The sequence below is a fragment of the Elephas maximus genome, chromosome 3, assembly GCF_024166365.1.
Source record: "Elephas maximus indicus isolate mEleMax1 chromosome 3, mEleMax1 primary haplotype, whole genome shotgun sequence".
In the NCBI taxonomy this organism is placed as follows: domain Eukaryota; kingdom Metazoa; phylum Chordata; class Mammalia; order Proboscidea; family Elephantidae; genus Elephas; species Elephas maximus.
The window spans coordinates 138,957,691-138,985,684 of NC_064821.1; the positions used below are offsets into that span (position 1 = coordinate 138,957,691).

The 27,994-nt window shown below is 36.6% G+C and overlaps 1 protein-coding gene across 1 annotated transcript; it reads right to left on the minus strand.

Moving 5' to 3' along the window:
• Window positions 1-3: 3 nt before the first annotated feature.
• On the minus strand, window positions 4-27,994 carry GTF2B (general transcription factor IIB). The gene is made up of 7 exons (XM_049879695.1): window positions 27,887-27,994; window positions 23,224-23,330; window positions 7,131-7,264; window positions 4,322-4,468; window positions 4,065-4,194; window positions 2,559-2,840; window positions 4-571 (listed from the first exon to the last, which is right to left on the minus strand). Exons 1-7 carry the CDS (start codon window positions 27,901-27,903, stop codon window positions 438-440), a joined length of 951 nt encoding a protein of 316 aa, XP_049735652.1. The 5' UTR covers window positions 27,904-27,994; the 3' UTR covers window positions 4-437.

Here is a 27,994-nt window from a genome sequence, read left to right on the forward strand (position 1 = left end):
TTATTTCCATGACTTTATTAAAATAAAAAACTGAATATATATAAAGAAAAATAAAACAATGCCTCCTATCAGCTTTAGTAGCTGCGATGATGCATTATTTGTAATTATATATTATAAATTACATATGACTTGTAATTATAACAAAAACTTTAATTTTGAAAAATGGTTTATTCAAGAATTACATCATTTCAAATATCTTCCAAAATACAGCTTCCTAGATTGCTACAAAAGAAAGCAAATTCAATAGGAAATTTAAGTCATTAAATATGTTTCACTAATATATACATACAGAAAGCCAAGCAATTAATATTTAGCCCTGGAATGCATACCACGTCTTTTCTCCTTCCTCATTAAAGGCTCGATCCAGCACTGTGTACGGGCTACGTACAACAGGCAAAGTTCAGTGTTCACAAGAGTCTGACGTCAGCTGCCTCACTTCACAGCTGTGGTAGCTTGTCAACAGGGGTGTCAAATTTGAAGTCTGTAGGAAAGAGATCTGGGGCTCGAGGATAGATTAGTCTGTAGGACTGTCTGATTGTAACATCAGCAACACCAGCAATGTCTCCAATTTCTAAAAGACAAAAATCAAAATATTAGTGTTAACTTCCATCCTACCTCCCTTCTACCGCCTGCATTCTAATTTGTGACAAATACGGTAGTGTAAAACGACAGTGAAAAGAAAAGCAAAAATACTGATTTTAAAAAACTGACAATGGAAATGCACACCAAAAAGTAGAAAGCAGGAGCTAAAGTTAGTAGTACTTATTACCTCAAAGGGTTGTCGTGAATATTAAATGATCTAATATATGTAAAACATATGAACAGTGCTCAGGACATAGTACTATGAGTTCTAACTATTATATTGGTCATTGTATTTTTAGAACTGATTGCTCCTTTTTCTTTGTATATCTTCTTGAGGATCACAGAAGCAATCCATGAATACATTCTTGCAAAGAATTCACTTTATGCACCTTTGTTTGAACGTCCCCTGCAACATGTCCCCAGTTGCTAACCTCTGCTAAAAACAAAATAAAATCCTACTATGAATACTGTTCTATAGCCTCTTTTTTCTACTTAATATATCTGGGATCAAAGAGCTACATATCACAGCATAATAGATGTTTTACTACACAATATACTTGAGCATATGTATTGTGCTGACATGGGTATTTCTAAAGTCTATTATAAAATCCTAGGAGTGGATCTACTTTTCCCCTTCAAAGTCACTAAATGTCTCATTTTCTTCTTTTAGAATCATTAAAGGAAATCTAAGAAGGACTGCCGCTAACTGGCACTAGTATCGGGTATTATAAATACCTAACCAAGATGAGTTTTTAAAAACACACCCTTTAATGCAAGCTTTTCTTACTACATCTTCTTTCAGTTCAAATCAGTGAGGTTTTACTGACTTCTGGTGGGGATGCTTGCCTTCAATGTGCAATTAGCTCATGTTAAATTCACTTAACCTCATCTTGCATCACAATATTGTAGACACAGATACTGGTGAGTGTCAACTATCTGCACATCAACCGGCCTCTCAGGAGGGGAGAAAGCGCCTTAAATTTTAAGAAAGCTCTCCACGTAAAACACAAGATGTAGAAAGCTCCAAAACAAATGCTTTATGTGCTTGTTTAGAATAAATTTTATAACTAGGAATGAAGGTAAGTTCAATCTACCTGGCTGCAACTTCTCAAAATATTATCAGAAGACTCAAATTTTCCTTTAAAAATACAGGTGGGAAAAAAAATAATTAAAAAAAGGGGGTGGGCAGGGGTAGAGGCCAAAGGGGAATGGATAATGGCACATTTAAAGAACTAAGAGCTAGTTTCCTCTTTCTAACCATTCCTCTATATTATTTGTTACTTTTATCAATATAGAAACATATAGCCTCAGCTCAGGTAAAAGGCTGCTCTGAATAGGGTGTTATAAAGTTATTGCAGCCAGTAATTCACTACCTCATTTTATATCGACTGCTCCTTTTTCTTTAAAAATCTTTTTGAGGATCAAAGAAGGAGTCCATGGAATATAAGCTTGTGAATAAATTCACTTTATACTTCTGTCTGAATGTTCCCCATGCACCACTAAAATGTTACAAATGGCTTTAGAAGGCTGAACTACTTATATGCACTTATTTCAGCATTTCATTAACAAGCTGCGAATACTGCACTAAAGGAGAACAGGCTTCGCAGAATGCTAAAGCCGATGGTCAACATATTTATAGTGTGCCTATCTGTTTTTTTTATCTGTAGGGTGCTATGCTGGTAGTGAGAAACAAGCAGGACTCCTCCCTTCAAGATTTAAAAAGATAAGTTTGGGGTGGTGGAGAGACTATTCAAAAATGCCAAGAAAATTTGGGGAAAAAAATAAAAACTTCCAAGAACTCAAGTGAGGGAAAAAAGTTTGTATAGAGTTATACAAAATTTTCTTAGTTGTTGACGGTGAGGAGTTAAGCGTAGGTTCTGGATAATTTCATCTGCTTAAAAATTACAGATGGAAATATAATCACACACTATAACCTTCACAACTTCATTACCATAATTCTTTATGAAGAATCCTACCTTTTTGAGTCCTCTTCTCAGCTGAAGCCTGTGAGGCCATGTAAATAGCAGCCGCTGCCACAGATATTGGGCTCCTCCCTGGAACTAAGTCCAGTTCCACAGCTTTACGGGCTATGTGTGTAGCTGCCATCTGCACTTGTTTCGGAAGACAAAGGTTTGAACAGAACCTGGACATGAAGTCCCCAGTTGTAATCAAATCCACACTGGTTTCTAAAGCTTTCAAAATAAGTTTAAAACATCGACCAATTTCTTTCTTAGAAATTCGTGATACGGCACATATTTCTAAAAAAAAAAAATAATTTTTTTTACTGAAATATAATCTAAATCCATACAGTTCATTTTTAAATCTACCATGTCTGATTATAAAATTAATACATGTTAATTGCAAAAAATTCAATCATGCCTTGAAGATGAAACCGTAATTCTCTCAGTGATACCTGCCATAGAATTAATTTAAAATTTCTAATTTAAATTTTTATCACACTTTAAAAAACTTAAAAAAAAAAAGTTAAATTTAGGTCTTAATCTTTCAAAATATTAACTTCTTTGAAATTTCAATTCATGTAAATAAGTTCCTTCAACTAATAAAAAACTTATTTATATATTAATCCGTTGTAATCTTACCAAGAAGATGAAAGAAAATACTCAAGCTAAAGAGTTCTACTCAAGTTATACAATGTCTCTGCTACCGTAGGCTGTATCTAAATGAGATCAAACATTTGACTGTTATTCTAAAACATTTAACTACTGAACACTTTCAGAGTAAATCTCACAAAGGCCTATTTCATCTGTAATAACAAAAAAAGATGATGATGATGATAAAGGCCACTACCTCTTCACTTAAACCTAAGATAATGTGTAAAAATAAATATTCATTAGATGAATAAAGAATAATTATGGTCTTAAGATAAACTGAGCTTTGGCAGCAAAGGTCAACATAATTATCACTGCGACACTGTGTGATTAGGTTGGCACATATTCGTGGGTAACTGGAAACTACAGGAAAAATGACAGTTCGGTTAAAGCTTCAAAAGTAGAAGTGAAAATGCAAACCCTATACATCAAGAAAAAAAATTTCACTAATGCTTTTTAAGACTTGACTCCCTTACCCATAGAGATCTGTACTAGGAATGAAAACTCTTTTCCCTAAATTAAGTGTACAGACTCACTGCAAGGCATACTCCAACTTATGATGCCAGGCCTTCAAAGCCCACAGTCAGTCAATCACAAGAGCTTAATAGCAAAAAACTAAGTGGGCTTACAAGGACAAAAAAGAGCTACATGTGAAAACAGCCTGGAAAAAGCACGGTTAGTAACAGTACAGTAGGACTTTGTTGTCAAGGAACAAAATAAGCAGGCCTTAGCAAATGATGCTCAGGTGGATTAGAGTATGTAACAACAAGGACAGGATAGTTTCTTAGTGTCAAAGCTGCTTGCTGGACTTTGGCCTATTCCTTTAACATGATGTAGGTAATGACACTTTTATCTATGCAGCCAAAAACTTACCTTTAAAAGTCCTAGGAACCCCTTCTTGTCTACAGGCAATATAGAGACAAGCAGAAGCTATGGCATCATTAGCTCTTCCCTTCAGGCTCTTCTGTTCATACACTTGCTTGAATAAATTATTTGTTCGATCCTTCAAAGCAGAGGAACTAAGTTTAATTAACTCTAGGCCATTTAATTAGTTGCAATATCAAAATTTCATATGTTCATTATGCTAAGTCAATGCCAGAACGGTTTAAAGGAGGTAGTCAAGAACTTACAACTATATTTCGAGGGAGGTTGATTCTGTCTGCCATGGTAGTAATTTCCTTGAATGCATTCATCATTGCTCGGTCAGAACTACTCATTGTTCTCCGATTCTGGTATTTAGAATTGCCAAATTCATCAAAACTTGCAGCTCCTGTACCCTATAAAACAAAATTTTATACTCGATGCAAAAAAAAAAAAAAAACCTGAAAACATAACTTGTTGAGATCTTACTCCATGTAAAAAAAAAATAATAAACTGCCCCCAAAAATCTACCCTGTGTACTCTCCCTCCCCACTGATAGAAAAAGTACCAGGCTAAGATGGTTTTAAAGAGGCTTTCTATCAAATACTTAACATATAATTCTTAACAGCTGTTCAAGAATACAGAAAATGGAAAACTTAAAAAATGTGTATGAAGTGACTGTAACAATACCAGAACCTCACAAAACTGAATGAAAAAAGAAACAGTTTAATTTCACTTATGAATATGATGTAAAATATTAAATACTGAAAAACATAATTCTATAGTGTATTGAAAATAGTACATACTGAACAAGTAAAGACTTCCATAAATGCAAGAATATTATTAGAAAATCTAGTAATAGAGCTATCATATTAATAGCTCTAAGGAGAAAAATCATATGATCATCAGTGAAGGTACTAAAAAAGCAATCGAGCTCAAAATCTAATTTTGATAAAATCCATAAAACACTACAGATAGGTACTTATTCACATCAGAAAATCACTCTCCCAGCACCATGATTAAGGAGAAACACTAGCAGCATTACCACAAAGTTGGAAGGAAGAGAGAGGCACCTCCTATCACTACTATCATGTAAGATGGTATTGGAAAAACTAGCCAATATAGATGAGAAAAACACCAGAAGTATAAAATTGGGAAGGAAGTGATAAACTGTTTGCAGACAGTATCGTTATATACCTAGAATACCCAAGAAAAGTGCTGAAAAACTGCCATAAATAATAAGAGAATTCACTGAAGTGGCAAGGTCAAGAATAATAAACAGAAATCAACAGCTTTCCTATGTACAACCAACCAGTTAGGACACAATGAAAGAAAATACCCCAATAACAATCGCAACAAAAAAGACAAAATATCTAGGAATAAGCTTAAGAAATATGCAAAACCTCCATGAAGAAAACTTTGAAACATCAACTGAAGGACACATAAGACTCAAGGAAATGGAAAGACACATCCCGTTTTTCGACATAAGATTTATCACAAAGAAGTCAATTTTCCCTATGTCAACTTGCAAATAAGCTTAGCCAAAATTCCAGTGAAAACAGTGTTTTGTTTTGTTTTAAAGTAAATAAAGTGATTTTAAATTTTACATGGAAAAGGCCAGTGAAGAAAATGCTGAAAAAGAAGAGCCCTAAGGGGGAGAACAAGTCTTACCAGAAATTAAAACAGTGTGGTACCAAAAGCCAAACCAAACCCACTGCCGTCAAGTCGATTCCGACTCAGAGCTACCCTACAGGACAGAGCAGAACTGCCCCATAGAGTTTCCAAGGAGTGCCTGGTAGATTTGAACTGCCGACCTCTTGGTTAGCAGCTGTAGCACTTAACCACTATGCCACCAGGATTTCCAGTGTGGTACCAGCATCTGAATAACTAGACCAGGATAGGCACAGAATACTAAGTCCAGAAATATTCCCAAATACACACTGAATTTAGTGTATGACATATGTAGCATCTTAAAAAATTTTTTCTTTCTGTCTTGCCCTATAACCATAAACAACTTTCAAAGGATACAGAAGAAACTAATAATAGTGGTTACCTCCTTTTGGCAGGGAAAGGGGTTGCTGTGGGAACTGAAAGTTTGGGGGTGAAGGGTAAGGAATATTTACTGTATTCTGTTTATACTTGTTTTTGAGTCATGTGTTTCCTATTGAAAAAAACTAAACATTAAAAAAAGGTCACAGTGTCACAATTAGTTGGAATCTAGTATTTTAAAACGTCCTTAGCATATTTTTTTCCCAGCCTTTAAGGGCAAAGTAAATGTGGAAATAAACTACTAAAAGATATATGTAGATAAAATACTGTAAACTTTTTAAACTAGCCTATCCCATGTTTTTCTAGTTTGACATGCAATTACAGAGCATGAAAAAATAATGACCTGATTTTTCATGACACTTTCTTCAAAAACAGACTGTGCAGTAGTTAAAGATTAAGTTCTAATACAGCATTAGTCCTTCAGAATAATGCCACTACTACTTCTAAGTCAGACTGCAAAAAAGTGCTAGGTTGCCAGGAAGATTATGTTCCTGCCTTACAGAATAATTACAGCTACCACTTATTCCACACAAACTGCAAGCTACATGTTGCACTACAAATATTTTACATACATTCCCATGTAATCCTTAGTATCTTATTGTATAGATGAGGAATGTAAAGCTTAGGTAAGTCATAATTCCACCAATATTAGAAAATAAGCTATAGTGAGCTCCCATTTATCTTAGGTGTATGGAAGGAAAAGAGATGACATTCCTGACGTTGAAGGAACACATCAATATTAATTCATAAAAACTGTACTATACTCAACTCTATTTTTGTGAAAAATATGCTCCATGAAAACAAGGACTGAGAAATAAAGACCCTGTAATTTCTATCTGGTCATCTATCTTTAAACATTGAAGAAATGCACATGTCAACCATCATTCAAAATTGTGTAACTGGCAAATCTCAGTCACAGATCAAGATTAACCACTGGGGCAAGTAGTTGATACTTTTGAGAAGTTCACAAATTCCCAGAGGACTTTGGTCACTCTGCGCTTGGTATTTCTTGGCAAACGGACTAATTACCTTGCCGATCATGGTAGACAAATCTCCATCACTCAGAAGAGGATTCTGAGAATCTCCAACTCGAGATGGATCTTTTGTTGCTTTGTCATTGCTGAAAGTTCTCCATTCGGATCCCACATCAATAACCCGATCACCTAAGAATGTAAGCACAAATCTAAATCATCTTGTCAAGATAGGATTTATTAACACTGTCTAATGCCCAACTCCACCCTTTGGTTCCAGGAAATCTCTAGAACGACATATAGGCCCCAGCTTAAATATCATGTCTCAGCAATTTGTCCTGAAACATTCCTTTAACTATTGTGCCAGCCCATTAATAACCTTCTTTAAACATTATGCTATGATTAGCCACATTCTAACTCTTGGGAGAAAAATTAATCAACATAAAAACAAACAGCAGAATAAATCTACGGATAAATGATGCAAAGATATGGCAATATAATGATTCAGAACCAAATTTTGCACAAATTTGCAACAGGCATGTAGAAAAAAACAGAAAATACTATTCAGAATGGTTTTTAATGCATATGATCTAATATAAAAAAATCACTATGTTTTCATGGAAAATGCTTTGCAGAAAACTAAGCATAAGGTTGTTTTTAAAATAACTCACTGACAAAAAGAATATGATTGGCCAAATAATTTATACAGAATAAACTTTAAGCCTAGAATCAGTGAGAAGAAAGTTAGGTAGGCAAACTTTTGTTAGGCAAGGGGCAGATACTATATAGGACATGCCAAGAAATCTAAGACCAAAAGATATGACTGATTACTGGTTAGGGGAAAATGCTCAATGGCTGGTTAATATCTACACAGTAGATGAGAGTTAACACTGAACACTTACATATGCTACTTATTGTGTCCTTTGTAAATATTCTCATTTAATTCTCACTGCCTTATTAAGAGCGTAGGTCCACTTTTATTGCCATTGGACAAACAAAATTAATTTGCCTAAGATCACACAGCTAGAACTGAAATTCACATGAGTCCAGAGTCTGTTTTATATTGCATTTCTAAAATATGAACTTTTCCACCAAAGTGTGATAAAATTGAGAAACCAGACCACTTTCATCTTTGCCTACATACAACAAGCAGAAAGGAGAAAGAAACGGCAGAAAAAGTTCCTGCAGCAATTAAAAGAAATTATGGTACCAAGAGTCAACTAATGTAACGGTTAAGAGTGTGCATGCTAAACAATTGAAAGAGTTATAACAAGACCAAAAGCTGGTTCTTTGAAAAAATTAACAAAATCAATAAACCTCTGGCCAAACTGACAAAAGAAAAACAGAAGAGGATGCAAATAATCAGAATAAGAAATGAGATGGGCAATATTGCAACAGACTGAATTGAAATTAAAAGAATCGTATCAGGTTACTATGAAAAACTGTGCTGTAACAAATTTGAAAACCTAGAAAAAATGGACAAATTTCAAGAAACACGCTACCTACCTAAACTAACACAAACAGAGGTAGAACAACAAAATAAACCCATAAGAAAAGAAGGTACTGAAAAGGTAATTTAAAAACTCCCAACAAAAAATAAAACCTGGCCCTGGCGGATTCACTGGAGCATTCTACCAAACTTTCAGAGAAGACTTAACACCACTACTACTAAAGGTATTTCAGAGCATAGAAAAGGACAGAATACTCCCAAACTCACTCTATGAAGCCAGCATATCCCTGATTCCAAAACCAGGTAAAGACACCACAAAAAAGAAAACACCACTACTACTAAAGGTATTTCAGAGCACAGAGAAGGATAGAATACTCCCACACTCATTCTATGAAGCCAGCATATTCCTGGTACCAAAACTGGGACCATTCCCAAAGCCAACTCTTCAGACAGGGGTTGGACTGGACTATAAGACAGAAAATGATAGTGGTGAGGAGTGAGCGTCTTGGCTCAAGTAGACACATGAGACTATGTGGGCAACTCCTGTCTGGAAGCAAGATGAGAAGACAGAGGGGTACAGGAGCTGGTTGAATGGACACAGGGAATACACTGTGGAGAGGAGGGGTGTGTGGTCTCATTAGGGGAGAGCAGCTAGGAGTACATAGCAAGGTGTATATGAATTTTTGGATGAGAGACTGACTTCATTTGTAAACTTTCATTTAAAGCCAATAAAAAAAGTGTGGATGCTGACATTTGTGCTTCAACCTTAGACAAATTACTTCGTATCTGTGCCTCTACTTTCCCAACTTTAAAATTCCTCAGTAACTTCATGTTTTAAAAATTGTAAAGACTAAATAAGCTAATACACGCAGAATGCAGGTAAAGTGCTTAAAAAGTCCAAAGTGAGTGCTTGATATTAGCTATTACCACTATGAAAATTAAAAAACAAAAAAAAAAGATGGCAGATATTCTGATAGCTTCTCTCCTTTTCTGGTGGGGGGGGGGGAATAAGGAGAGGCACTAGTTTTAAAACATTCTTCTCCGTATTAGACTTTAAAAGTATCAGAGTGCTCTGCTGCAGGTATGTGATTAACAGGGCATCAAAGGAGGTAAGGAGGGAAGAGAAGGAAGAAACTCAACACAGATCTTCCTATAGCTTCTAAATTATTTTATATATAGTATATTAAATTAAAATGTTCAAAAGTAGCATAGTAATCATAATCTAATCTTAACATTTATTTAAGGAGGCAGGTAAACAGATTCATTACTGAAGGCTTTGGAAGAATTGTTTTTAAAACAGATTTTCAAATCACCTTTGAGTAACCAGGTATCATCTGGACTATCATGTGCCCATGTCACAAGGGGACTGGGGTTAGAGGTATGGTCCCTGCTGCCGTCCCCTTTATGCAATGATAAAGAGGGAAAGCAGAAGCAGGGAGATTGGTTATTAGGAAGTTCCATTATATCAGACATCAGGCAGCCCAAAATAAGGGGTTGAAGGTTTAATGGACAGTGGAGCAAGCTTTTTAGACAAAGTTTGATTCCTTTAATAGTTCCCACCAACTAAAGTTATACCACAGTATGCCCATGTCTTTATGTTTTCAGAGGCAGAAAAGTGAATCTGAGTTTCTTACTCAGCAAAATAAAAACACAAAGATGCACAAGGCAAAAAACTATTGTGGCTTTCAAACCTGGAGTAACTTTCTAAATTACAAATGCTTAAAAAAAATCAGATGCTGTCATTAACTTGTAATATTTTAATTACCACAATGTATCTTTTTTTTTTTTTTAATGAAGAGAACAGAGCAAACACAAAGGCCACATCTTTAAGCCTCTAGAAATCTGGCTAAACCATTAGTTAGTCAAAATGCTTCACTTCAGAGTGTTTTTAATTTTGGCCTCAAAGTAACTTACCATGAGTATTTTTAACTGCTTACTTTATACTGCCTTAAAAAAGGCAAAATGGATTAAAAAAAAAAAAAAAAAAACTGGCCTAGTATAGTATAAATAGAAAACCCAGCATTGGGTAGTGATGTAATTTTTCCACATACGTGGGAATGATCTAAATGACTCATTCAAGAATCTGCGGTTTGTGCTAAGAGCCATTCTTTCTTTTTATATTTAACTGCTCAAAACATAGCATGTGTAAGAAATAAAATTTCCAAAATAACTCGGACCAGCACATCACAAAACTGAAGCTAAACCAGCAGATTAAATGCATTGAGTAAGAAGAAATAGGGCAAGATCATTCAACAAAAAAAACCCAATATGTTAAGGATTTTCATTTGAAGAAAATCTAAATGAGGCAGCACTTAAAATTTTGCTCTGGAAGAAAACTGCAATACAGAATCTTTTCAAGGGATTAGTGGTACAAAGTAGCCATAATTTTTCAGTCTAATCAATCTTTGACAAGAAGCCTGCCAATTAACACACATACATACAACCTCCCGTATCCTTTGACGTTCTAGAAACGGGCCAATTTTTACCAGGTCTCTCCTTAACCACACATGGATTTTTATATAATTAACACCAGAACAGAAAGTCCATATGTGAAGATTTAGAACTGGATACGTTTTTCTTTTCAGGCACTACTCCTCCTTCCATCTACATAGTACGATCTCTGAACACTTTCGATCAAGTTCCCCATCCAAAAAAAGTAAACAGAGACAGTACGTACATTTACATTTGAAAGAGAACATGAGTTTCATCTCCTTACTTTTCAAAAGAAATTGAGAACTGTCAAAATCACTCCTACCAGTTTAAAATGGTTCAACCCCTTTGGCACCTTCTTTATAATCTGGCAATTCTACTCGTAAGTATTTACTCACAGAGGTCTCATACAAGAATGATTACAGCAGCATTATTCATATTAGCCAAAATCTGGAAATGACCCAAATATTCTCCATTGGAAAACTTATAAAATGGAATACTACTCAGCAAATAAACCACTGATACATGCAATAACATGAATGCATTTCAAAAACATTATTTTAATCCAAAGAAGTTAGTCACAAGAAAGTACATACTGTATGATTCCATTTACATCAAGTTCAAAAACAGGCAAAACAATCTATGAAGACAGAAATCAGCACAGTGGTTGCTGCTGATGGGTGGTGCCTGACTGGAAAGGGAGGGGAGGGATTTCTGGGGTGATAAAAATGGTCTATACAGCTTGACTAGGTTGTTGGTTACACTGGTATATGCATGCTAAAACTCAAACTATACATTTGGGATCTGTTCATTTGTATATAATTATATCCCAGTATCAAAATACTACTGATTTTGATTTAACTTGCATCAAATCTACGTATTTATTTTGGGAAGGACTGAACAATTTTTATCACTCTTCTTGGCTATGGGAATACTCTCTTTCCTCGACACCTTCTTTTAGTATATGTATATCACATGTCACATTTAAGATTAGATTCTTTGTTGTTGTTGTTAAAAATCTCACTATCTAACTAGTAATTGCTGTAATATTTTATATGCTTATATTCTACCACTTTCAATAAACAATTGTAAAAATGGCGTGGGGTAGGCCTCTAATCAACTCTAACTTCACATGGAGGAAGGAGAATCAAGATCAACAGCCCAAGGCTGAGTCCTATGAGGCAAAGGTCAGACATGCCTCCTCTTGCCAGCCCTCTTCACCACTCTGACACCATCCGTCCTTCCCATGGGAGCACTCCACTTCTCTGCTGGGTTTGATAATTTGTTACAATGGCCACACAGAACCCACAGACAATACGCATGATTATGGGGTTTATGAGGGAAGTAACAGATTACAATTCAGGTTCAGGAATGCTCAGGATAGTTCTTCGATGAGGACAACCTCTTAGCCGTGCAGGCAAACCTCTCTCTGGCTCTTCAGCCTCTGCCCTGCTCAGGTGAGTGCTACACAGCTGTTTTAGGCTCTGCCAATATGTGCCCGGAGGCATCCCACTCCCGCCAGTAAGCCTCAGCCCAAAGACACTCAGCTCTAGCTCCAAGGATCTGCAAACTTAGCTCCACCAAGTGCCTGGAGGCACCCTACTCCACCAGCAAGCCTCTGCTGCCACCATTTCTCTGCCTCCGCTTCTTGCCGTCTTTCAGCTCCTCTCTGTGTCCTGGTTCCAGGAGCTTCTCGGCACAGGGATCCAGGTCAAAGAATACGTTCCACTCCTAGCTCTTCTTTCTTGACAGTGGTGAGATCCTCCTCTCTTTCTGCTTCTGGGATGGCTCATTTTAAGCCTAGCAGAATGCCAAACTGACCAATCTCCTTGGTGGGCCACAATGATTTGCATAGTCTCACCCAAGCTACAAGACTATCGCAAGAAAGGCTATATAAAAGTGATCCATCACACCTCAACTATTAATTTTTAAAATTTGATTTGAATGTCCTAGATATAAAACCCCATCAATGGCAAAGAACTTGTTCCCTTTCCAATGTTTAACTTTCACTTATATTTTATACCTGTAGGACTGACCAGAACTTTCAAAAACAATGCCCTGATTTTAAACAGAAATTATCTTCAAAATTTCAATATAAAGCTTAAAAGTAACAGGTAAATTGAAAATCTATTAAAGCATTGTTCTACTCTAATTCAGAGTATATTATATTAGGAATAAATATTGATTTATTCCATGTCTTTCATCTTAGCAGACCATACCATTTCTTACCAAGGGTCTTCTTACATTATAAAAACTTATCATAGCTGTTTGTGGGTTATTGTCCTTCAAATTCTTAAGTGTCAATTCAAAAAAACTAAAGTATATGCAAATGAGGAATAATTTCAAAAGCTTAGTGGCTTAAGCCAAACCCACTGCTGTCGAGTCGATTCTGACTCATAGCGACCCTATAGGGCAGAGCAGAACTGCCAGGCAGGGTTTTCAAGGCTGTAATCTTCCTCCCGCAGAGCAGCTGATGCATTCAACCACCAACCTCTAGGTTAGCAGCCAAGAGCTGAGCCATTGTACCACCAGGGTTCCTTAGTGGCTTAAAACTAAAGTTTATTTCTTATTTATACTACACGTGTTTACAGAGAGGAAGCTGGGGGCTTTTCATGTCATCTTTATTCAGGGTGACGGAATCCCTATCATCTGCGACATCTCCAGTCATCGTCGTGGGGGAAGGGAATATTGTGAATTATGCACTGACTTAATGGTTTCTGACTGGAAATTACACATTTCCACTCACATGCCACTGGACAAAGCCAATCAAGGGCTCATGCTTAACTTCAAAGGGGTTGAGGAAATACAATCCTACCTATGTTCCAAAAGAGAACTGGAAGTATCAGGGAATAGTCATCAGTGCCGTTGCACGTGATAACTAGCGAACATAACTCAGCACTGCATTTTTTGGATTTATGTTTATATTCATAAAAACTGTAACTTCCTTTTTGTGTCATATGAAAAATTTAAGAATCACAGTTAACTTCATTGTATTTTGGCATTTGTCACAGAGAAGTAATCTGTCAATATGATTTTATGTCCTTTGACAGTAACCTTTTCACTGGTAGGTTGCTTGCAAGAGTCTTTATAAATGACATTTAAAAAATGTTAAAAGGATATAATCTTCAGTAGGATGCAGGGTTCTTGATTTGCAGCCTTTAAGTCTTCTGCCAGGAATGTAAAGTTTTTTTCTACTGTATCTTTAATACTTTATCTTATTCACTTGGCTCTTGAGTAGCACCATAATGGTATCTTGACTTTACCATAAACCCTTACTAATTCTTAAAGATCTAGCTTCTACGTAAATCCAGCAGTAATTTCCTCAGGAAGTTACCACTTCCTTCCTTTGTGTTCTCATCATACTTGGAAGATCTATTACACAGCTTTCACCACACTGTGTTGCGTTAATTTGCCCTTCTCCCTTCCACACCTGATCCAAAGAGTTACACCAGGGCTTGCTTATCTATCACTCACATTGATCAGCACAGGCCTTAATGGAGTGGTGTGATAAAGTGGCAAGACCAAAGGCTTTTACAGTTCCACAGACCTGGATTTAAATGGCTCTGCCACTTACTAGCACAGAATCTTGAGCTAATTACCTATGCACTCTGAGTCTCAAGTTCCCCATCTATAAAATGGAAAAAAAAACTACCTCAAAAAGCAGTGGTGTTAAATAAAATTAGTAAGTTTCCGATGCTTAAGAGAAGGTAGCACCCAAATTAAAAATTCTTAAACCAGGCAAGAAGGCTGTAGTAGGGTTTAGAGGATGCCAAATCAAGGCGTTAAAAATGAATAAAAATACTCTGTACTTTAGAAATACAGCCTGACCATATCAAACTAAATCTGGATTTTTCCCTTTAGGAAGACTCTTAATACTAATTTGAAGATGGTAACCCAATAATCTTTAAAATACAACAATGGGAGCATTAATTATGCAGACCCATAGCAATCATTGAAGCACATGTCACAACTGACATGCTATGAAGAGTGGTATCTCAAACTTACAATTACCCTCATTTTCTACAAGGTTAAAAAAATGGAGTACTCACATCCACAAAAATATGTATCATTGATATCTCATACTAGAATTATACTACCTATTTTATATAGTATCTCATTTGATTCTTAACAATTTTTAGATGTATGGTACTTGCTTTGGGGGATGGGATGGGGTACTAATCTTACAGATGAAGAAAGCTAAGCTTGGAGAAATGATATAACTTTACTATAGTTCCATAGTTTATTAACTAGTAGAGCGGAGCCTAGACTCTATGGCCATTAACTCCTAATTATACTACTAGCAGTGGAGACACATTTTAAGTTTGCAGTCTAAGTCTAGAGACATGGAAAATATGAAAACAAAGATGAAAAACCTAAAAATACAGAAGATCTTAAAGAATGTGGTAAACTGTAAAATTAATAGTATAGATTTGTGTTTCTCCATATGTTACTAATGTATTACCTGCACTAGAATTTCTGGGAGTGGGAGCCAAAATCTTCTTATACACGTTCCCCAGGTGATTCTTAATGTACATGCACGTATTCACGTTTCAGATTCACTGGTATAAATAATATTCAAATGAGCTTAGGAGTGAGAGGTCACAGCTGATTCATTCTCTCTTTAGAACCCAGTATCTAAACTACTTTCTGGTATTTTCCTCATATTGCTTTTGAGAACAAGAATTCAGATTTAAATGGTATACAAAAAGTAGCTTTATCTAGAAATCCCTCACAGAGAGATCCTAATTTATAAAAGTCACGATTAAACAATTTCATGTTTATCAACTATGTCGCTATGAGTCAGAATTGACTTGACAGCACTGGGTTTGGTTTTTTGGTTATAACCTAATACTCTGCTGGCTAAAATACCAATGTATAAGCAATGTACAAGGTTAAATTTATGAACAAATTGGTGTTCTAAATATGATTATACTGCCACCTAGTGTCCAAGTTTAAAAGTGACACAATCATACTATTAGGATTTGGAGGAAAATAATGTTGGAACCTGTACTTTAATGATAGGAATGACAAAGCTTGGTTTTAAAACTGGCCCTGTTAATGGTGGATACAGGACATTAAGCATTTGTTAATACCCACAGAACTGTACAACACAAAGAGTAAAGCCTAATGTAAACTATGGACTTATTTATAATAACAATGTATCAATGTGGGTTTATCACTTTTAACAAATGTACCACAGGAATGCAAGATGTTAACAGGAGAAATAATAGGCAGGGGGTAAGGGAGTATATGGGAACTCTCTGTACTTTCTGCACAATTTTTTGTAAACCTAAAACTCCTCCAAAAAATTAAGTCTTAAAAAAAAATTGGTCCTGTTTCAAAGATTATCAATATTTTAAGGATCCCTGATAAAATGAGGCAGCCAAATCGTTTCATATATTAAATTTTTTTAATTTTATAATTCAAATAAGAGGAAAATCAATTAAATAAACTATGACATGCTTAGTTTTAAAAAACTGTGTTAAATATAAATCCATTGCCATAGAGTTGATTTCAACTCCTAGTGACCCTATAGGGCAAAGTAGAACTGCCCATAGGCTTTCCAAGGAGAGGCTGGTGGACTTGCACTGCTGACCCTTTGATTGTAACCACTGTGCAACCACGGCTCTGCATTAAATAGAGCCACAAAAAATTGGAAACAACCTAAATAGGTACTACATATTACGCAGGCATTTAAATATTGGGGAGAAAAACATTAAATGTGTGGCAAATTGCATTTTCCAAAGATGGCTGTGAAAATATCTCCCACCCACTGGTTCTTCTGCAATATGACCGTGTTACTCTAACACTGAAGTCTAGCCTCTTCCTCTACCTCCTCCAATCTAGGTGGGCCCTATGGCTACCTTGACAAATGGAATACAGCAGTGATCCTGTGCCAGTTCTAGGCACAGCCTTTAGTTACCCTAGTCCAGCTTCCACTTTCTCTCTCAAAACACTTGTTTTTGGGATATCACTCTTGGAAACCAGCTGCCATGTACACAATACGACTACCCTAAAACAACTATGGAGAAGCCCTGGAGGATGAGAGACCATATGGGGAGGCCTAGGAATACAGAGGTACCAGAAATGCAGGTTTCATGAAAGAAGTCATTATGAGAGTGATCACTCAGGTCCAGCCAATGCCACATGGAAACACTGCCCAGATGAGTGCCCCCCAAACTCCTGACCATAAAATCATACATACACACAGACACAGAATACTGTTTTAAGCCACTAAGTTTTGGGGTGCTTTGTTATGTAACTGTAACCGAACAAGCAATTGGTTCCTGGAAGTGGGGTGCTGCTATAAGAAAAATTTAAAACACAAAAGCACTGGCTTTGGGACTGGGTCATGGGCCTCAAGGAGACTATGAGTGAAAGCTTGAAGGACAGTGAGAACATCATTACTAGAGGCTAGACAAAAGGTAGTCTATATAAGATAAATATGTTTTTTGTATTATGAATTATTTCATTAAAAGAAGTGATGTAATGAGTTCTTTTAGCTGCCTGATTCAGCTGAGAGGAACAATACACGACTTTGAAGATGACAGGCAGGCAGTATGTATATGTAGTCATGAGCTTGAAATTAACGGGCATTAGTGACAATGGGAAGTTCGAAGTTTTAAGTACAGATTAAACACAGTAAAGTGCTGGGCTGTCCAGAAATAATTCTGAAAGACTTTCAGTTTCTAAACTTGTTGGGTGATTACTGAAACCACAGGCTGCCCAAAATGTATATTCAATAAGTATAGTATAATCCAAAATGTTTCAGACAATGTAAAATTTTATGGTAAGCATAATCAAACCATGTATCAAGATCATTTATTAGAAAACATATGTTATTGTCTGAATTCAAATCTCTATGATCAACATCTCAAGTATAAAAATGCTACAACTGTTATGTCTTTACTGGACTGCATAGTTCTTCCCTGCTTGAGTTCTTCCCTGTCTCCTTAGCATACACAACAAAGAGCATAAGCCAGCAAGATGATACAAATCCAGTTACATATTACAAATAATGTAATCTCAATTTGCTATTGATACACAATAATCACTTATATTTATATATATTAATGTATATATATTTTAATTTAGTCTCATGGAGAGTCATGTTCAATTAAGCTATTTTCATCTTAACCATTCACTTGATGACATCCTCAGCAAAAGAGAACTTAGCAGATTCTTGTCTACCTGCCCTTGTTTGGTCATGGAACGGATTCTTCACTTGCAGGACATCATTTATCACACATTCTACCACAAATATCTGTGAATGTCTACTGTATATTTTAAAACAAGTGTTAAGTCATATTTTGTATCAGAAGAACCAATACCACATAAATTAAACAAAGTTAAATTTGACTGGATTATATTTTTTAATTCTCAGGCATTAAAATTTAGCCTAGTCACTTTAGCTACAATAAAATACAGTAATTCTGACAGTGGTTTTCAGGACTAGTAAGTAAATAAAATAACTAAAAAAAAAATTAACTTCCTTTGATATGAAGTAGCATAAAAATACAAGGAAAAATTAAAGATCCCAAGCATAAAAAAGTGAGTAACCATTCTGAACTAACTTGCTTCCCCAGCTGGTTAATCTTAACCAGCTTCCTTGCTGGTTAAAATGGATGTGAAGCTGATGGGAGAGCTAGAAGTACACTGAAGTATTTTTGCACTACTTTTTAAATGGCTACAGAAGTTAGTAAGAGTTAGGAGGCTGAAATTATCTTCAATTTTATGTCCCTGCTTTACCTTTACAACTTATCATTTTGATCTTAATATTTTAGCAGAATTAGAATACTCTCATTCAGCTCAGAAGCTGGCAAACATTTTCTGTAAAGAGCCATATATACGAGCTTCACGGGTCAAGAGGCAAAATTGAGGATATTATGTATGTACGTGTGTAATAAGTGTGGGACAAATCTAATTTTTAATTGATGAAATTAAGAATAATTAGATAAAATTTAGTGTAATACATGTCCTATTATTGAGAAGAATACAAATCTCTTTTTTGGGGATAACATTTCACTTAATCGGAGTTCAAAGTTAGTGCCCCCATCATAAAAATTGTTTACAAATGTTCATCTCTCAATACTGATGCATAACAAGATTTTATGAATTCATCTTTGAAAAATGTCTTCCACAGATAGATAATGCCAAATACTGATATTAATCAACAAGCATATTATTTTAATTGAGCATATTCATTGCTTGGAAGACATTAGAATTGTACTGCATTCTTCTCTTGATATTTGTCTTTTACCATGTCGTTACACTGCAGATTAATCACTTTCAATTGAAGGTTAAATGGAAGCTCCTTAATTACACAGTTAAAGGCATTTTGAAATATAAAAATTTCTTTTGCACTTGCATCAAGGTCTGAAAAACACTGCAGAAACTATAGTTTGAACTGAGAAAATGTATCTGTGGCAAATTTGTATGGGGAATGACAATCTCATTTCTTGCTTTAACTTTTGACAGCACTGGAAGTGTATTAAAGTGAACTGAAACAACTTAACATTAAACCCAAAAACCCACTGGCTTCGAGTCGATTCAACTCATAGCGACCCTATGAACCTGTCAGATACTCCCTGGAAACTCGATAGGGCAGTTCTACTCTGTCCTATAGGGTCGCTGTGAGTCGGAACCGACTCGAAGGCAGTGGGTTTAATTTGACATTACTGTGATTTAAACAATGCTAGCTGTTGTCAAACTGACTTTAGGGCAAAGTAAGTTTTGCACATAAGCACTGTTTTACGTTTTAGGTTGAATTCATTAAAAACATTAACAATTCTGCAGCAGAAGCTAATTTCCAAAGCCATTCAGAGTTCAATAATAGTAGAGAGGGCAGCACTGTTTCAGAAAAATTTCAATCTGGGCCCTAAGTTCAAAAAATTGACTAAAACTTTGCCCCTGCTAAGCTTCTAAACTGCTGTGTGGTAGGGCAAGTCAGGATATTCAGTTTCTATTGCTGACAAAAAATTCACAGAACTGATGACACTTAAGTCCAGAGAGCAAATTAAGTTCACTGCTGACACTATGGATTCAATAGCACATAACAGATTCAGATATTTTTCATTAAGTACCTGTAGATGAATAAAATGAGTAATATGCTTTAAACACCTTACATTTTTAGTCTTCGTAAATCTGTCCAACTAAATCTTCTTCACTGTCAATGAATAAGGAAGACTGAATAAGAATTGATGCCTGTGAAATATGGTGTTAGTGAAGAATAGTGGAATACCATGGACTGACAGAAGAACGAACAAATCAGTTTTGGAAGACATACAGCCACAATGCTCATTAGAAGCAAGGATGGTGACACTTCATCTCACATACTCTGGACATGTTATCAGGACAGATCAATCCCTGGAGGGCACCATGTTTGGTAGAGGGTTAGCGTAAAAGAGGAAGAAGACCTTCAAGGAGATGGACTGACAAGAGTGACTGCATAATGGGCTCAAGCATAACAATTGTGAGGATCGCACAGAACCATGCAGTGTTTCCTTCTGTCGTACACAGGGTGGCCATGAGTCAGAACTGGCTTGATGGCATTTAACAACAATAACAAATCTTCTGCTCCACACTATCAGTTATATCTTAGCAGATTCCACTTCAGGTTGTCCTGAATTAGTGTTTTCTCAACTTTTTTGAAAATATTCTCTCCTACAGTTGTTCCATGCAGATGACTCATAGAGGTCAATTCTTCAGTCATTTCAAACTCAGCAATGACTCCTTGAATGAAGAACTGAGCAATATCAGTAACACCTTTCAACTCATCAAGAGCCAAGAAAAAATACTTGAAATCATTTGCCTTGATTTTTAGTTGACTATGGATGTTGCTCCCATTGTCAACTCTTCAAGCGATTGTTCTTGCTAAAAGGCTAAAGCCTTAAATAAGTTTATTTTCCCTAGATACATTTATTCAGCTGCTGCAATCGAACACGAATTAACTCACCACTGCTAAATGGCTTTCCCTGCGTGCCTTACAAATGAGTCACTCAGAAAACACTTGCGACGCAGTCTCTTTTTAATTTTTATGAAGAAATTCTGCTTGTGATGAGATATTATTCCATTTTAAGTTTTCTATTATTTTCCTGAGTTGGGGGTACTATGATGAGTGCTTAGTCTGACACTGTCAATGTTTACTGTATTCTTGTAGCACAGCTATAATATCACTGCATAATGAACACAATGCTTTGCCATCTAATTTGACAACAAAATAATTCACACTCCACTGTGCCTTAAGAGCATGGCATTCAAAGTCACTTTTCTTGTTCTGACATGTTGGGTATATACTAGTCATGTCACATTATGACAACATGAGTGACAATCAAAATGCTGTCAAGTTAAAACTACGTCACTGCGATTTGTAGTGCGCTTGTGCAGTACAGTGATGAAAGTGCCACATAAAGTCTCTGTTGCAATTACTAAACTCTGCCTTATCGCATGAAAGCAGCCACAGGTAATACATAAACAAATGTGTGGCTATGTTCCAATGAAACTATTTATAGACACTCGAATTTGATATAAATTTCATGTGTCCTAAACAATTATTCTTTTAATTTCTTCAACCACTTAAAAATGTGTAAAAACCAATCTTAGCAAACAGGCCATATAAAAACAATTGTAGGTCACAGTCTGCCAACCCCAGACTGAACTCAGTGTATTATGAAAGACAATATAGGGTAAAAATCTGGCTCCTGTGTACACAATGGAGCCAGGCTGTCAAAAATTACTTAAACCTCAGTTTCCTCTTCTGTAAAATGAAGATTATGTCACTCGTCACCTCACAGGTTGTCATGAGGATAAAGTAAGTGAATATGTAAACCATTTAGAACAGTGCCTGCTACTTTTGTTACCTACTGTCTGGTCAGCCCCTGACTCATGGTGACCACATGTGTTAGACTAGAACTGATTCATAGGGCTTTCACTGCTGTAATCTTTACAGAAGCAGATCACCAAGCCTTTTCATCTGCAGAGTTGCTAGATGGGTTCAAATCGCCAACCTTTTTAGTTAGCAGTCAGTCGGGAACTTCTTGCACCACCCGACTTCTGAACACTGCATATATCAGCTGTTAGCATGTATTAGCTGTTAACATTGCTTATTGAGTGGAATACAATCCTAAAGGATCTCAACTCCTATTTAGCAACTTTGCATGCTTTAGAATGCCCACTAGAAGTCTGACACAAGCAACCTACATGGATGACTATCTCAGACATCCTCCAAGTAAGATACTTCCATAGTACATCACTACAACACCACCACATGTTTCTGCTATACTTCCTACCCGCAATCCTACTAGCAGTCTCATTCCTAAGTAATTCAAACTGCTATGTATTACCCCTATTCTTGGGTACTGGCTGCAATCTCCAGCATAAAAATAGTATTTCTGAAAAGACCACCTCTATAGATTACTAGTATGCAAAAAGAAAGACAAGTTGAAATTTTAAGTAGCATTAAAAAAAAAAAAAAAAATTTTTTTTTTTTAATTAGCAGTAATTTTATACTAGGAGCCCTGGTGGTGCAGTGGTTAAGCACTCAGCTATTCACCGAAAGGTTGGTGCTTACCAAAAGGTAGGTGGTTCAAACCCACCAGATGCTCCGCAGGACAAAGATGTGGCAGTAAAAATCACAGCTTTGGAAACCCTACGGGGCAGTTCTACTCTGTCCTGTAGGGTTGCTATGAGTCGGAACTGACTCAACAGCAATGGGTAATTTTACACTAAAAATTTAAAAATAGATAGTAATTCCATATGAGCAAATGAAAATTATAACAAATCATTTTTTGATGACTAAAAGGCCTCAGATGAGACTCAGTACAGATACATCATTACTCCTCTAGAATAAACCATGTTTATCTACTTTCCAAAGTATATAAAAGCCACAAAAATTGGGTTACACTTATTCCTTATTTCATATGGTGTACTGCCACTCCTTCTGTCCCCCGCTAAGTCAAATATTTAAGACTAAGGACTCAGGACGATGTTGAGGAACTTTTCTGTTCTTCTAAATCAGCTGTTTCAATTTTAATTTTTAAATATTTGGTCCCATCCCACATTAAGAAATATATGCATCTGGATGTACAGTAAAATTCCATCTCTGGGTGATTTATTTTACTAGTTTCTGTTTCCTAATTCCTTTTGTTTGCATTACAGTAAATATAAACTACTTGTGGGAAAAAGTAAAATATGTGTTCATTAAAAGACAGTTTGGAAAATATGCAAAAGTACTGAAATAGTGATTTTAGTTAAAATCATAATAACCACTCACCTACAACCAGGCCACATTCAGGACAAATCATGTCACCAGCTCTGTAGTCCTCCACTAAAATCGCATCAGGGTGGTTTGGACATGTGACTCTTGGAAGAGCATCCAAACTAAAAGAAAAAAAAAATGCATTTTTATATCCTCTCAGCCAATACGTAACAAAGTACTCATCCAGGCGGGGTTGGGGGGCGGGGGGGGGGGGGGCGGGCAGGATTTTAAACACTTTTCCCATGCTGTATGCTTATACTTAAACATTTAAGCTTAATCATCAATGTAAGCATCCCAGTTAGGGTGCTCCATATTCTAGCTAGTAACTAGCAGGTAGATTCCATTGGAACTATTTTTATTAGAGTAGTCGTTGATTTCCAGACATGAAAGGCTTTCAAAGTTTAAACGGAAAACAAAAGGGTTTCTTCTCTTAACATGTAACCTACTAAGATTTTTTTAAAATCTTGATTAATATAATAATGACTACAATAAGTTATGGCATTTACATATAACCACGCAGTTTGAGTCCTTTGCCATTCATTTCACTGGTTGGAGAATAAATTTCAAGTCTATATTTTTCTACTTCCTAGTTACCTTAGGGTAACCTGGTGGCATAGTGGATAAGTGCTATGGCTGCTAAACATAAAGGTCGGCAGTTCAAGTCCTCCAGGTACTCCTTGGAAACTCTATGGGACAGTTCTATTAGTCGGGAACAACGTAATGGCAATGGGTTTGGTTTTTTGTAGTTACCTTAGAACACCAGAGAGATGTTTACCTGTGTTTTATTGGCTACACAAAGGCATTCCACTGTGTGGATCATAACAAATTATGGATAACATTGTGAAAGATGGGAATTCCAGACCGCTTAAATTGTGTTCATAAGGAACTTGTACCTAGACCAAGAGGCATTTGTTCGAACAGAACAAAGTGATATTGCGTGGTTTAAAATCAGAAAAGGTGTGCATTAGGACTGAGCAAATAATCCCAGAAGCTGGACTATATGAAGAAGAATGGGGCCTCAGGATTGGAGGAAGGCTCATTAACAACCTTTGGTATGCAGATGACACAACCTTGCTTGCTGAAAGTGAAGGAGGACTTGAAGCACTTACTGACAAAGATCAAATACTACAGCATACAGTATGGATTACACCTCAACATCAGAACCGAATCAATGGTACTTAATGACAACGATATATGTAAATAGGTATTTGTGGCTTTGGATAAACTTTCCTGTGCTAACATATACAATTCAAAATATTAACTCTCAAATAACTTCAAAAATGATGCCCACTGGAAAATAATTCATATTGCTCAAAATGTATATATTTGTGTTAACCAAAACAAATCTTGGGTCTTCTCATTGAGAAAATAAGGGACTGATTTATACCCATGCTTATACCATAAATTATCATAAGGAAAATATTTTAAGAAATTATGACATAAGTAAAATATTGAACAAGCATAAATTATAAAAACTATATAGAAACAAAAGAAAATGTTAGCAGAGTAATAAGTATTACAAATGAATAAAACGGTAGCAATGTAGAACACAGCATACAAACGAAAGGACTGATACAGATTTTCATGCTTTTAGATAGAATATCCTATAGTATTTTTACGTGTTATCTCTATATATAATGATATGGAAACCTCTCAAAAGATACGCTAAGTGAAAAGAGTAAGGGAAGTACTCTATACGACAATGAAAAATGAATGAACAGTAACATGCTGACCAAAAAACTAGACACAGAATATATTGGATGATCCCATTTATGTAAACTTGAAAGCAGGCGTCAGAAGTCAGGGCTGGTACTCTTTGGGCAGGGGAAATGATTGAGGACACAAGGGAGGCTTCTGGAATGCTAGTGGTGCCTGATTTCTTGACTTGGGTGGTAGCTATGTACGTGCACTCACTGTGTAATAACTGAGCTGTGCACTTAAAATTTGTGTTTACATTAGGCCCCTTCTTGGGGGCATGGAAGGTAGGAACACATACACATGTTTGTTAAAGCATAAACTCTCTAAGACAACACCAAGAAACTAGTTTAACAATGGCTGCTTTGGGGGCGGAGTAGATGGCTGGGAGCCGGGGAAGGAGGGATACGGTGTTCCACTATATACTCTTATGTACTTTTTATTTTGCACTATTTGTATGTTTTATCTATCCAAAAATAAAAACAGAATCATGCTAAAGTAGTCAACTTCTAACCAAATTGCTCTTCAGAGTAATATAAAAGAGGAACCACGTAAGACGTGGGATGGTGGGAGAAGTCAGATAAATAATAGGGAAGAAATGGAGAAAACAATCATTACTACCATTCAAACAATTCAGACTATCTAATACGTCAAATATTGCCAAACCTCATTTTATAGCCACCAGCAAGGCAAGATAAATTGAGATACTCTATGTCACGTGCTTTACCGGGTGTCTACTATGTGTCTTGTTCTATATATACCCATTGCTGTCAAGTCAATTTCGACTCATAGCGACTCTATAGGACAGAGTAGAACTGCCCCATTGAGTTTCCAAGGAGTGCCTGGTGGATTCGAAATGCCGACCTTTTGATTAGCAGACACAGCTCTTAACCACTATGCCAACAGGGCTTCCATGCTATATATACGTTATTATTAATCTTCACAACAACCCCGCATGATAGGGATCATCTCTATTTTAAAGGTCATGTTCAGAATAACTTGCCTAAGGTCACAGAACTAGTAAGTGGTGAAGCTTAGATTCGAACCCAGAACATTTGTACTCTTCTCGGTGAGAACACCAAGCAGTTCCATTGCCCATTAACTGTGCATCTTCTCCAAGGGAAAAAAAAAAATGCTAAAAGTAGAAACACTAACATTTACTATTTGTTCTTACTTGTAGAAAAAAAAAATCAAGAGCTGGAATAGAGCAAGGACACATAAAATTTAAGAGTTGGCTATGTCTTAAAAAAAAGTTTATTGATTTTTTTTTAAAACAAATGAAGAAAATAAAGGTGCACAAAGGCAAATGTACTACTTGGGTAAAGTATTGTGACTTTACTAATGATCTGTATTATTTAACTAGGGCTTTGAATGTCTGCTCTGGTTTGACCCCTGTTGAAAAATAGCCTTTCCACCCCAGATATACTGAATCAGAATCTACATTTTAACAAGATCAGTAAGAATCACCTGGGGATCTTGTTAAATGTGGATTCTGACTCAGTATATCTGGGGTGGAAAGGCAAACTCTCAGCAGGGGGCCAAACATGCCAAATTGGTTAGAAGCGCTGCATTTAACTACTGAAACATTTTTTACGAATAAAATTTCCTGCTATAGTATACTAAATGCAAAATTGTGCCCAAATAGAATCACATTTACTTCCATGGTCTAATGCCATGAAAGACTATAAATTGTATTTTGGTGATTTGGGGAAGTTAAAGTTTCCATTTACATAGCAGAAAGGAAGTGTTTTCTGGGCTGACAAAACCACACACAGATAGAATGATTGAGCATTCAATCACAGAATTAGAATCAGTAAACAAGGGTGTCATTGGCCTTAAGGACTGTTGCCAAACACCTAAACAGGCCATTAGCTAAAGCAGCTCTCCTCGCTTTTTTTTTTTTAATACAGTAACATAAAATGGTAAGTCCTGGCAGACACTAGAAAGGGCCTGGATTTCTCCAGCTTATGATGTTTGATCAAGGACTTTCATTGGGAACCCAATTCCACACACATACACAAATAACAGAATTGCCTTCTGGAAGTGCTGCAGAAATTAATTTGAAACTTTCAATACATTTTGAGTTAACCAGAGGCCAACTGTGTGATAATAGGAACCAGGTAGCTTAAGTTTCTACACTCTGTTCTAACTTTGGAAAGGTCAACACTGGCATGACTCAGTTTATGAAAATACTAATATCTACCTCATGGGGTAATAAGAGATATAATTAGGGTCTGCATGCATTTTTTAGGTCACTAGATTAAAGGCTGTGTCTAAGGGCACTGCATACATTTCCTGTAGATATGGGTGCACTTAAAAAATAATGTTATCTAGTGACATCTCAGCATATGTAAGTAATTTTCTGCAGACAGAATAAAATTTTCTTCAGTACTCCGCAGAGACATTTGTAAAAAGATCTTTTAAAAGGGAACTAATCAACTTTTCAGAAATGCCCTAGCTTCCACTTCGTGGAGTAGCTGAGATGATAACCAGTTTCCATCCGGCTTACCCAACGTTGACGTTTTCAACTCTTCAGCTATCAGATCGACAGGGACCGGGAACTAACCCTTTCCCGCTCTTTGGAAAGGAGGACTCGCGGCCCCTCAGGCTGGCTGAGCCGTAGGTGGAAAAATATGCGTAGAAAACACTGACATGAAAAAGAACGGTTGAAATATGGGCAACAGGCTAGGCCAAGAGCTGGGGACACAGGGGACCAAAGACGGTGGTGCTCGGGCGAGAAGACCCCACAAAGGAAACTCTTGGGAAGACATAGGACGCTGGGGCTATAACGCCGACGATTAGGTACCCCCTGCGACATCCTGACAGTCCTGCTGTCTGGAAGCGTCACTGTCCGGGCCGGCCAGCCAGTCCCGTTGCACCTTCCCAGTATCTCCGGCCACTCGCTTCGCCCTACGCGGCTGCTTCATTGGCCGTCTAGAGACCCCCGCCCCTCAGCTAGCCGGGCACCGTCTGACATACTAACCGGCTGGTAGACGCCATCTTCACAGCCACTGCGGCTTCCGAAACAAGGAACAACAGCAGCACTAAGAACAGGAAGAGACTGGCGACACAACGCTTGGAGACGGGCTTT

Bases quoted from the DNA above. Each gene is read 5' to 3' on its own strand.
- GTF2B (XM_049879695.1), bottom strand. The intron at 2,841-4,064 runs GTAAGTTTTTGG...TTTTTTTTTTAG, and splicing joins GGTTCCTAGGACTTTTAAAG to AAATATGTGCCGTATCACGA. The intron at 572-2,558 runs GTAGGATTCTTC...TTTGTCTTTTAG, and splicing joins TGAGAAGAGGACTCAAAAAG to AAATTGGAGACATTGCTGGT.